The following is a 12968-nucleotide window of genomic DNA, read 5'->3' as shown; positions in this document are numbered from 1 at the left end:
CTTAGGCCTACTATGTGACTGTAGCGAAAAAAATTTTGAGGAGGTACTTGTGAAATGTTCTAGAACCACTGATCTGGGTCACTGAAATAATTGTATCACAAGGGGAAAAAATGTGATTTAAAGAAATATGGTCATTTTATATTGAATGTTGCAACACGGTTCAAACAATTCCACATTTTTGTTTCCAGGACTTTAAATTGCGACGTTTTTTTTATCATTCCTGCTCGTATGCAAACGTCCCCCCCTAGCATTTGCAAACTTTGCTACGCGGCTGTCTGCTATTTGCATTTTCGTAGGCCTTTTCTGACAGGTAAACGGGCTAAAGCGTCCCCCCCCCCCTTATTGCAAGCGATACAATGCAGGTTAATTAACCGAAACGTGCACACGTTGACAGCAACAACGCGCCGTTTCCTCGTCCTCCGTCGTTATTTTCCGTTAGCATTCATCTCGCATTCAAGCGCTTTTGCAAAGAGTCCATGAGCCTTTTCCTCTGTCAAAGTGAGCAAACCCGCCCCACAATGGGCCGCCCGTATAGATGAATGCTGCTTTTGTTTATCCCATTCGAACCTGAGCTTTTTTTTTCTCCCCCCCCCCGCGTCCCCTTTACAGCTAAGTAGAGTGTGTTCACCCCTTTTTTTTTTTTTTGCTTTTCAGGGCCTTTTTTTGGGGGGGGGGGCGCCAATACCAAACGGGAAAGCCACAACGGCGCGGACGGAGAGAATCAATCAGGAAGTGTCTGCTGCCTTTCAGCTCTGCCAGAGGAGCCGGGCAGTTTCCTCATCCCGTCGTCAAGGCGACGGGAAGCTCAGCCAGCCGGTGCAGCGGGCGGCAGCTTTGAATGGGACGGAGGGGGCGACGACGGTTGGGACGAGGAGGCTCAGTGACGGCCCGTTTGAATGTAAACACTGGAAACAGTTTTCGGATGAAGACTTTTGTTGCTCATAATCCTGTGCAAACAAATTGCTAATCCGTCAAATATTTTTTTTTTTTTATCTGTCCGGGCTTTTTCTGCACACCCTTCTGTTTTTGTTTTTTTTTTGTTTTTTGTTTTTAACCCATTCGTTGGCAGCGTCCCATTTTTGGGACATGATTTTCATGCATTATGTCCTTCAGTATGTCAAAATATTTAAGTGTTTTTGGGACCATCTACTAAGAAAACTCAAGTACCCTCTCGGGGGCAGCATCCCATTTTTGGGACGAGATTATAAATTAGTAAACTTATCATATAACTTAACCATAAACGAAAAAGAAGTGTGATTTCCTTGATTGGGGCCTGTTAGGAGACTTTTATTTCAATAAGGCAAAAAAATTGCCACTCTGCCCATGAATGGGTTAATATGTTCCTGAACCACTTGTGAAATCTGCAAAAAGAGAATCAATGCAGTCATATACATATATAGTATTCTTTATTATGCACAAATATCTTATTTGTTAAATTCATTTACATAATTACACCCCCCCATCCCCATGCAAGGGACCATTGTATACACAAAACAGTTTTCACTTTGTCTCATTGTGATGAAAAACGAAGCAACGGATTTATTACTTAGCACATACCAGCATACAACATCTTAATCTTCTTTTTTTTTTTTTTTTTCTTGTTTAGATCCTACATACGATTCTGTTAATTCCCCGCTCAATACTTCCATGACCTTGTCACCAAACATTTAGCATGCCTCTGACCGGGCGGGTATTCTGTGGGACCAGACTAGTGTAGATGGGTAAACACAGCTGGGAAACACGCATACACACACACACACACGCACACACACACACACACACACACACACACAAACAGGGACCCCCTCCCTACCAACCCTCCCCCCCTGCCTCCTAGACCCCTCACCTCACTCATTTATTGAACATTGTGTTTGCTTTTAGGATGTGCACTAATCTTCACGCAAGCCTTTGCGGAGGCTTGACGACCTGGGGTGAAAGTGACAATCGCTAGCTTGCTAAATAGGGACCTTCTTTTTAATATAATGCTATAAATAGAACACGTGGTGGGGGGGTGGGGGGGGCTATGGATTTATCTCAGTGGGCTGCATTTTCTCCCTGGGTGGGGTACTCCTGGTGAAAATATGGAGTTGCGGAGTGGGCTCAGTGATGAGTCGAAACAGAACGTCCATCCATTTTCTTTGCTGCTTATCCTAACGAGGGTCGTGGGGGCTGCAGGAGCCTAGGGTTAGGGTTAGGGTTAAGACTTGAACTGCTTGCCAGCCAATCGCAGGGCACATAGAGACAAACAGTCGCACTCACAATCACACCTTGGGGTAATTTTTTTCAAGTGTCCGATTAATGTCGCATGTTTTTGGCATGTGGGAGGAAACCAACGCAGGCACGGGGAGAACATGCAAACTCCACACAGGCGGGGCTGGGATCAAACCCGGTACCTCAGAACTGTGAGGGCAATGTTTTCCAGCTGCGCTACCGTGCCGCCCGAAACAGAGCAATTAGTCAATTAAAAAAAATACACAAAAAATGTCTGACGACCGGTATACAGAAGAAGAAAAGTTGTTTATAGGGATGTGAGACGCATAACAGCATAGTTCTTGTAACACACAGCTTAACAGTACTGGTACTAATTATTTTATGGAACAAACAAATTGGGGACATTTTTGCTCGTGTGTTTCAAATAAAGGAATTGCCAATAATGGAATAACTAAATGAAGAAATGTAACCTTGGGGAGCGAGATATATAAGTTTTACTGTTCCATCTTCCTTTTCCAATATTCCACGGCCACAAGTGTCATATTTGATTTATTTTTTCTTGATATTGGCTGGCAACCATTTGAGGGTGCAACGCCGCGACTCTGATGAGGACAAATGCTACGGAAAATGAATGAATGAGTGAGTGAATAATTTTGTATTTGAAACCAACAACTGTATTCATCCCTGCAAGATGAACACGAGTACAAGTACAAATAAGCATGGAAACACGCAATTCAGGCCTCTGGATTTGTATTTTTCCTGCAGCTCCATCCCTCCTTCATTTGCTCATTATTATTATAATCATGCTGATATTTACACTACTGTACATGCATATGAATACAGCATACCCTCTTCTGGTACTACTTTGTACTGCACAGTGCGGGGGGAAAATTGTCGACTTTTAAAAGGTTGTCTTGAAAGCAGTATAATTATTTGAAGTATAAACACGAACATACTTCTGAATTATACCTTTAAAAACACCCTTTCAAAATATAATAAATACCGCGCGTACAAGAAATAAAATTTCCCCTCACGGCTTCCGTCCACGTAACGCGTGACGTCAGCATAACAACAACTTGTCATGATAGCTCACGAGAGAGAAATTTAATCCAGCAACATTTCATAGCCGACCAAAATTTAAAAAAAAAAACACTTTGGATGTGAGACGTCTTTTGAAAGGTGAGCACGTACATTACTGACATGTTACGCCATGAATCCGACGACTGACGCCGATGACATTAAAACGAATTTTTAAAAAAAAAGAAAAAAAACGGCAACAAACCACGTAGCGTTGGAGCTAATTTAGCGTTGTTGATGTTAGCCGAATGCTAAACGGCCCTCTTTTATTTTCTACATTCCCGAACTTTACCCGACTTCGGTGGGATTAATCGCGTACGGTTCGCCTCGTTACCAGCAGTTATTTGTATGTCAGCTGTCATGTCGTGAAACAATCGAGGTAGCGTGCTAACTGGCTAACGTCAATTACACAGCGTTGAAGTCAGCGCCTTGATAAACGGACGCAAGTGGCGAACTGGCAACCTTTCCACTTGTTCAGTTTGCCTTTTCATATATATATATATATTTAATGTAGTGGCATTGGAATGATTGGTGTTCGGTTAGCTAGCATTGCTGCCACCCCTCTCACGAAGAGTTAACTCGCCGGTTGTCGTCTCTCAGTCAGCGAAATAACGAGAAAGTCTGCTCCGTGCTTGTTTATAGAAGAGACTCATTGGCCGTGCATTACGGAACCTAACGCTTTAATATTATTATTATTATTGTCTTTTTTTAATATAATACAGTGTTGCAGATCCAGGCGGGGACGGGGCGTTCTTGAGTCTTGTCGGTCGAGCCAGCCGAAGAGACGGGGAACAGGATCGGGAAGCAGGGCGAGGCGGGCCCCGCGGAGCCGGTGGAGAAGATGGCCGGCAGCCCGGAGAAGAGTTCCACCGCGCAGGAGCTGAAGGAGCAGGGGAACCGCCTGTTCCTCTGCCGCAAGTACCAGGAGGCTGCGACCTGCTACAGCAAAGCCATTGTGAGTAGATCCTCTTGGACTCCTTCCGTCCTGGCAACGTTCATAGAGCGACACCATGCAAAGTTTATTTGAATTGACAGGCTGACATCTGATGCTGCACACCAAATATCATCCTATTCACTAAAGGATGGATGCCTTTTTGTGTGCCTGTACCATTTGTGTACGTAAGATTTTGACCTCAAACAAATTACAATTCTAGAAGAAATTCTCTTTCTGATTATTGTGCCGTTTCTCTAAATTAAATAATTTTCGTGATCCTGAATGACCTCAATCAGGAGAGGTTTAGTCTGATTTGGCTTCAGACAGTGTGACAAAAAAAGAAGTGTGTTTTTGCTCCTTGCATGTAAAATTCTGCCTTCAACTCTACATGAAATCTTTTCAACACACTGCATGTCGATGTTTTGTTCCGCCTTCCAGAACCGCAACCCCTCCGTTGCGGTGTACTACACCAACCGGGCCCTGTGCCACGTGAAGCTGCAGCAGCACGACAAGGCCCTGGCGGACTGCAAGCACGCCCTGGAACTGGACACGCAGTCAGTCAAGGCCCACTTCTTCCTGGGCCAGTGTCACCTGGAGCTGGAGAACTACGACGAAGCCATCGGAAACCTGCAGAAAGGTCGGAACGACGACAAGCGAGCTGAATCGATATGCGCTATATCGTAGCTTTGTGAACGATGAAGTGATTTTTTTTTTTCATTATTTTTTTTCTTTAAGCATACAATCTAGCAAAAGAACAGCGACTGAATTTCGGGGACGACATCCCCGGCGCCTTGCGCATGGCCAAGAAGAAGCGTTGGAACAGCATCGAGGAGAAGCGCATCAACCAGGAGAACGAGCTGCACGCCTACCTAAGCAAACTCATCCTCGCAGAGAAGGAGAGGTGAGATGTGAGATTTTATTTTATTTTTATTTTTTTCCATCTGAGCAGATGACTCATTTACTGTCACATCCTACCGCAGGCAACTTGAAGACTACAAGGAAAAGCAGGATGACGATCACATTGGCGGCGACGCGGCCAAGATTGCGTCCAAACACGTACGTTAAATACATGTTGGTGAGCTCCGCTTTGTTCCTGTGTTACATTTTTGATAATTCCTCGCTCATGTGACTCAATCAGGACAAGTACTTAATGGACATGGATGAGCTCTTCTCTCAAGTGGATGAGAAAAGAAAAGTGAGTGTTTATTCCTTGTAATATTACCGGGCACATGGTTATTAATCACACAGTGTTTTTTTTTTTTTTCCTCACTGATTGCTGTTTAGTTGACGATGCGAGTCTCCGTCCACTGCCATCACCTTTTTCACGTTTATTCCATGTGTACCTCAACATATTTAAAGGTCCGCTGTCATGAAATCCATGATTTTTAGTATGTTAGTAATGAAAAAATTGCAGCCGATATGGACCCATCTGTTTTTTCACCACAAAATATGATTTTGACGGATATGGCTTTTTTGTAACTCACGCCATAAAAAATCCTCTCAGGGTATTTGTTTTCAAGAAGAAGCAGGAAGTGACATACAGGGCAGTGGTGCACTAAAGCGGTCTCCTCTGTTTATACTAGTTTTACCAGCTGGAAGGTAGCTTGCTGTTCTTTCGTGTTAGCCAAAATGCCGGCTCGTTGCATTGCTGGATATTGCTCGAACACTCTGAGGACGTAATCCGTAAGTCAGGGGTGCTAAATGTGTCAATGTGCGCGTCGGAAGGCTTCCGTGCAGTAGCCGCTGAAGGACGGCCTCCGCACGCCTTGTGGATTGCTGCCGGCCTTGTCGACAAGGCCGAGCCAGCCTTGTGGATCGCCCCGGCCTTGTCAACACGGCTTCGGACAGGGAGGTGGTTTGGCCACGTCGTCGTCACTCGCCAGCTGCGTTTTTTTTATCACCGCTGCGCGGAGGTGGATTGGGCGAGGAGGTGGCTTGGCTGCATGCAGTTTGGCCGTGATCCCCATATCTTCTAAATATAGCTCAAAACGAACTAATTTTGCCACTTCACTCAGTTGTGAGATGTTCTCTTCTTTGAAAAGAGCTTCCATGTCCCATCGTAGGTGGCACAGTGTGTTTTCAATGGCGAATGTCCCAGTGTGACATCACGGACAGTCGATGCAGCCAACAATGGCGACCTTTTGAATATCGAATGACACTTCCGCAACTTTGCGCATGGATGACGCGCTCTCCGCTCATATTTATTTTTTCGTAGACATTGAAGTGAAAAATGTCGTATGTATTTTTCATTACTATATCTATTTTAGAATGTTTATAGGGATGACACTTGGGCTTTAAGAGTCAAATGGCGGAGTGTGTGTTTACTGTATGTGGCGTCCCGACAGAAACGTGAGATTCCAGACTACCTGTGCGGCAAGATCAGTTTTGAGCTGATGAGAGAGCCGTGCATCACCCCCAGCGGGATCACCTACGACCGCAAAGACATCGAAGAGCACCTCCAGGTATTACGTTTTTACACCCAAAAGATATTTATTGAACGAATGAAAGCGCAAAATCCAAATTCCGTAATTTTCAGCCTATAAGGCACGACTTTTTTCACACGCTTTCAACCCTGGAGTTTATGTGGCGATGCCGCTAATTTGTGCGTTTTTTTTCTCTAACGGCCGGTAAGGGTGCACTCGAGCGGAAAAGGTAAGAGTGAGACCGGTGGAATATATGTGCCGAGGAAGTGACTTTTACCGGTCCGGCCCTGTTAGCGCTACGCTAGCGTGTTACTGCCGTGTATCAGTGATTTTTACCTGTATGTTTTTTTTTAACCGGCTCTATTTGCACGGCGACGCTAGCCTTAGCATTAGCGCGGCGACACTAGTGTATTTATGTACCAAACGGTATTTCCTTTACAAATGTACTCGGTGAGGGTTATAACCAGGTGCGCTCTGTAGACCGGGTATTACGGTAGCTTGTCATCACTGGGCGGTGGGCGTTTTGGGCCAATTTCAACCTCCCGTTTTCAACTCTTTAGCGAGTGGGCCATTTCGACCCGGTCACTCGAAGCCCGCTGACCCAGGACCAGCTGATCCCCAACTTGGCCATGAAGGAAGTGATCGATGCCTTTATCCAGGAGAACGGATGGGTGGAGGACTACTAGACACATCTGCTGTCTCTCTCTCTCTCTCTCCTCTCTCTCTCTCTCTCTCTCTCTCTCTCTCTCTCTCTCTGTCCTCCTCGAGTCAACGTGACACTGTAGAGAAGACGCCCGGACACGAACAAGAACCGCTGCGGGCCTCGTGGCCCGTCCCGTTCTCTTAACATTTCAAACCTGTGAGGCTGTGTGTTTGTGGCCTGCTACACCCTTTAAACGCCACCCCCCCCACTCACTTGTCTTGTCTTGCCTCAACACGGGGGGGGGGGAGGAGGAGGTCCTTTTTCCTCTTCTCATTTCTCGCTCCAATGCGACAATCCAAGGTAAGCGTCGATAAAATGCTCTCGCGTCCGTTAAAAATGACTGCCAAAAGAGAGCCAATCGGATTTCTTCATTGTTCACATTTTCTGACCTGAAATGGTATTCATGCCAAAAAAAAAAAAAAAAAATGGTTTTCATGATGTGTGACCACTTTGTATGCAAGTTTACACAATTACAGTGCGGGGTTGAGGGAAAAAAACCCACGATTCTTACAGGTTCATCTGTGTTTTCAGTTGTCAGCTCCACCTCTAGGTGGCGCCACAATCCCTCCGCCCCGCTGTGTGATTTGCCATTTTTAGTGACTAGTTTTTCCTGCGCTGCTCACGGAATAAGCGGTTTGAGCATTTCTTCTATATCCTTGCTATCCATCCGGATTCAGGTTCATGTCCTAGCGAGTCACGCCGCTTGTCCTCACTAGTGAAACAATCCAAATACACTACAAGGTCATCGGCTAACTGCTCAAACGGCTTGCCGTAAAGCCTTTTGAGCAATTAGTGCACTCCGAGACATTTGTGCACTACTAGTACTACTACCTAATTTTAGATAACTAGTGTTTTATGACATTTGTAGTACTAGTATTGTGCAGTTGTCAACTTATGCATAGTTTTTGCATCGCTAGTAACATGGTGGTTCTACTAGTATGCCATAGTTGTCCTTTTCAGTGAGGACGGAGCATAGTAGTACTTGAACCTTGAGATGGGTATCAATATACTGATAGGCAGTCTGAGCCTTTTGCGGTGCACTAGTATCATAGCAGATAAATGCTCAAGCAGCTTTATGGGAAGCGGTTTGAGCGTTGATCCCAAAAAAAAAAAAAAAAACGTGCTGTACGAGTACGTGGACTTTAAGATGGGTCTCCGGGATATTGATTAAAGGATCGAAGGACTTGCAATACACTCAAGTACAGACAATTGAGAAGAGACGAATGTATGCAGTATATGCTGTTTGGTTTTGAGCTGAAACTTGTTTTATTTTGTTGTTGTTTTTTTTTTTTTTTTTTTAAAAAAGGCACTTTCTTTAAAGGGAAAAAAACAGCCTTGAAGTGGGGAAATGAAGACAAAAGTTCTGCTGGATTGAAAAAAAAAAAAAAGATACGTTGTTGACTATTTAATCATAATGTGTGCGAATCAGATGACGGAGGGTGACGCGTAAACGTGCGCACGACTGACAGCGTTTGTTGCGGTCTTGTTACAAAAACAAAGCATCAGATTATTTTTTTCAGACTCTGATACTCTTTGCCGTTACTTTGAAGCATCCCCTCGCTGACTTGGGGGGGAAAAAAAAACAATCAGTGTGGGCAAACCACGTCGACTGCAACCCCCCCCCCACGTTTAAAATGCTGGAAAAGCATCTGTCATGCATACCTCCAGCATCCGCGTAAAAGAACGCTTTGCGTTGACTGATCTTCCAGCCGAGCGGTTCACGTCAGGGCGCGAGATGTGTAAATAATTAGCTCGTCTCATTTCTTGACAAAATACGCTTTTTTGTTCGTTTTTCTTGCCGTCTTTCAGCTTGAGAAAAATGTATTAAATGTAGATATGTTGATAAAATGAAGGCCCTGTTTTCTTTTTTTTTTTTTTTTTTTGTCCACCATTATAGCTTGTTGTGTTATTGGGCACTGAAATTTAATCAAGAGACGTTCACGATGATAAAATGCCAACTCTTAGTACACATTGGTATTGTATTTTGGTATGTTTCGAAGGCGAACGGTTATGATAACCAGACGACAAAAAGATGACGTGAACCTGTGAATAAATGTCACTTCTTTCAAATATTTGTGCACTCAGCAATTATTTGTTGACAGTATAAAACGTTTCTCCCAAATTGTGTCTCGTAACACAAAAGCTCACTGATTGATTTCATATTCACGTTAGTTGGTATTAACATATTAAAGGTGTGTTACAGCAAAAAAAAAAGTTGAATTCACGTAAAAACAAGCGTTAGAACAACAAGCTGTGGTTTTGTACTCAGTCGTCAATCGAGGCGAGCTTGTCGCATTATATTAGCTACACCTATAATGCTCATGCATCAATCATTGAAATTCACATAAAATGAGCAGAAATAAAATTGGGAAATTATTTTTGTGGCAACGAGGAAAAGCAAATGTTCGAGCAACAAGCTGTTGTTTCGCTCGCTGAGGCTAGTTTGGTGCTGAAACCGGTTAGCTTAGCTTAGCACGTGGACTAATCATTACCAGCTAATTCTTTAAAACGCTCATAAAACTACATCATGTTAATTTATTTTTTATGGATAAAAATGCTTTCGTTTTATCTTCACTTAAATAGACAGCCACTTAACATTTTACCTATTCCAATAATACAATTAAACATGACCTAATCAGATGTTTTGTGAGAAATTTATATTAATTTTTTTTCTTTACAAACAAAATTACAAATTGAAACAAAAGTCGAATTTTAACTCACAGTGGATTGAGTGGGACTACAACTGAAAAAGTCCCGTACATGAATAAAATACAAATAGTAGCAATGAAAATCATTTTAAAGCTGTTTTTTAATAACAAAAGATATGGGACTATTACGGTACCAATAACTCTTAGCTTTTGCACTGTTTCCTTGTTATATGTTGACCCAGAGCATATTGAAATGAATTTTAGCATAGTTCATAAACAGAAGATAAAGTGCCCCCCGTCCATTTTCCCCATTTGTGGCTCTCAGTGGATAAACAACTACAGTAGGTGGTGTGTGTGTGTGTGGTGTGTGTGTGTGTGGTGTGTGTGTGTGTGTGTGTGTGTGTGTGTGTGTGTGTGTGTGTGTGTGTGTGTGTGTGTGTGTGTGCGAGTGACCGAGGTCATTGTCTTTGCCGACATCACGGCTGGTACGAGGAGGGCTGAGAACCCGAGCGGGCATTACTTTTTTTTTTTTTTTTTTTTTTGACCGGCAGATGAGCAGCAGCATAGCGTCACGATGGTAAGAAAATTTTACACCAGGATTTGAACATTTTTGTGACTTGTGCACTGACCACAATTGTGTGTGTGTTTGCAGAACGTCTGTATGTTCGCCACGCTTCTATTTGGTGTGTTTCCTTTGGCCCGGTCCTCAACCAGACAAGGTAAAGTGTGCCGCTGATGGAAAATTAATTTCATGAGATTTTATTCCTGCTTTGACTTGCGACTCGGATCACTTCACGATAGGGAGCAATTTTTCAAAAAAATAAACTTTACGCTGTTGATTGCCACTCCCAATGGAATTTTTGACTCTCAAACTAAAAATATAAAATAATTCCATTTTGTGTACGATAACCAACCACAACAATTTGCTATCTTGTGCTAACACATAAATGGAAACGCCACAGACGGGCGAACAAGTAGCATCTATGTGCCGGCTGTTTCTTTTGCTTCAGTGGGTCTGGCCGGCAAAGTCCTGGTCTTCCCTTACGAGACGGATTTCAGCTACGTGACCCTGATGCCGCTGAAGGAGATGGCGCTCAAGGCCTTCACGCTGTGCATGCGGGTGGCCACCGAGCTGCCCGAGGAGCGCCAGATCATCCTGTTCGCCTACCGCACGGCCGACTACGACGAGCTCAACGTGTGGCGCGAGAAGGACGGGCGCATTTCTTTTTACATGAGCGGCGACGGCGTTTTCTTCTACCTCCCCCCGCTGGGCACTTTCCGCACCGGCCTCTGCCTGACCTGGGAATCCGGCGCCGGCCTCGCCGCTTTCTGGGTGGACGGGAAGCGCAGCACCTACCAGGTGTACAAACCCGGACACAGCATCCGTCCCGAGGGCACCGTCCTCCTCGGCCAGGACCCCGACAAACATTTGGGGGGCTTGGAGGCCCTGCAGAGCTTCGTGGGGGAGTTGACCGACGTGAACATGTGGGACTACGTCCTCTCCAGGAGCGCCATCCAAGCCTGGCATCACGGCGGCAAGGTACCGAAAGGCAACATCTTCGACTGGGCCACCGTTGATTACGCGCTCAACGGCAACGTCATGGTGGTGGAAGACGACTGACTGACTGCGGTGTCCGGGGGGGGGGAGCCAGACGTGCAAGTTGGACCACCTCTGGTATGGCTGATCGCTCACCTTGCTTACATTTTGATCTAACGTTATGTTACGGTAGTGGTTCTCAAACTGGGGTCCCCGGGCCCATGGGAGTCTTAAGAGCTGGAGGTTGGGGGTCCGTGAAATGATTTGCAATAAACAGTATCATTTAAAAAAAAGTGCGTGCATACATAAGGATGCAACAAAATAAACACTAAACGTGTACTCCTGTGGGCCAAATAAAACCTCTTTGATATTATTTATATATATATATATATATATATATATATTTTAAATAAACCATATTTTGTTACTGTAATAGATCTAAGAGTAAAGAGAATGACTGAAAAAAACAAAATGTCATATGGTGCACCGCTGAACATTTGAAGCGCATTTAAGCACACCAAAATTAAATTATGTATCTCAAAGTCTCTGTGGTACGGTTAATAAGAAAAAAACCTGTTTCGTAAGAATCCGCTGGTTTATTTGCCGATAACACAGTAATACCATGACTTAGGAGTTAAATTTGTTTCTGTAATTCAAGTTATTCATATTCCAAATCAACCTTACCTGTTGAAATTAATGGAAATTAAACTAATTTGTTCTATGCCCCCCACCCCCCAAAAAAGATAGTGTTTGCATTGTGATTGCATACCTGTACATTACAAAGTACTGTATATCATTAACAATGCTGCAACAGCCTAAAAAATTAGGGGCATTTATTAAAAAAATGCACAACTAAATAGTAATAAGTAGTGGTAACTAAAACTCTGAAATCAAATGTAGTGCAGTGCTTAAAAATAAAGGTTATTTCGAACATGTGTGTTGTTTTTTTTTTTTGGGGGGGGGGGGCTGTCCATCCCAAATCAAGACACAATCATCCGTTTGATAAGCCACACACCGAGCCTGTTGTCTGACATCACCATCATCACCCTCGGCTAGCGGCACCCGCGTCACTCAAATTCGGTTGTTTTGATAAACAATCCAACCTTATTGGGACGATCAAAATCAACTGATTTTGATCTGATTTTGATTTTGATTTTGATCTCGCAATTTGCAGCATTGGGGCTGAAAATCAAATGAGTGCACCGTTGTCAAAGGGCACTCGTGTATGGACGTGGATTCGTGGCACCAGGATTTGAATTTGAAATGGAAAGTGATCACATTTTCAATAGATGCGACGATTCGCTGTCTGAAATTCACCGTCTGTGCCACCGGGCAGGGTTACTTCAGGTCAGAACTGAACAGCCAGCCAATTGCAAGATGACGACGATGATGACGACGACGTTGACGATGATAATGACGGTGACTGATGACGGTG

At 44.0% G+C, this 12968-nt stretch overlaps 2 protein-coding genes across 2 annotated transcripts; both read left to right on the top strand.

Moving 5' to 3' along the window:
* The first annotated feature begins 3253 nt into the window (after positions 1–3253).
* On the top strand, positions 3254–8643 carry stub1 (STIP1 homology and U-Box containing protein 1). The gene is made up of 8 exons (XM_061810667.1): positions 3254–3390; positions 4011–4243; positions 4661–4859; positions 4958–5123; positions 5203–5278; positions 5361–5417; positions 6568–6684; positions 7206–8643. The coding sequence occupies exons 2-8, from the start codon at positions 4130–4132 to the stop codon at positions 7329–7331; spliced, it is 855 nt and encodes a 284-aa protein (XP_061666651.1). The 5' UTR covers positions 3254–3390; positions 4011–4129; the 3' UTR covers positions 7332–8643.
* Positions 8644–10529: 1886 nt separating this feature from the next.
* On the top strand, positions 10530–12446 carry crp1 (C-reactive protein 1). The gene is made up of 3 exons (XM_061810668.1): positions 10530–10573; positions 10649–10715; positions 11007–12446. Exons 1-3 carry the CDS (start codon positions 10571–10573, stop codon positions 11615–11617), a joined length of 681 nt encoding a protein of 226 aa, XP_061666652.1. The 5' UTR covers positions 10530–10570; the 3' UTR covers positions 11618–12446.
* The last annotated feature ends 522 nt before the right edge of the window (positions 12447–12968 follow it).

This window comes from Syngnathoides biaculeatus, chromosome 22 (genome assembly GCF_019802595.1).
Source record: "Syngnathoides biaculeatus isolate LvHL_M chromosome 22, ASM1980259v1, whole genome shotgun sequence".
NCBI lineage: Eukaryota > Metazoa > Chordata > Actinopteri > Syngnathiformes > Syngnathidae > Syngnathoides > Syngnathoides biaculeatus.
The sequence above is the reverse complement of the archived record's forward strand: the minus strand, read 5'-3'. Positions and strand labels throughout refer to the sequence as shown.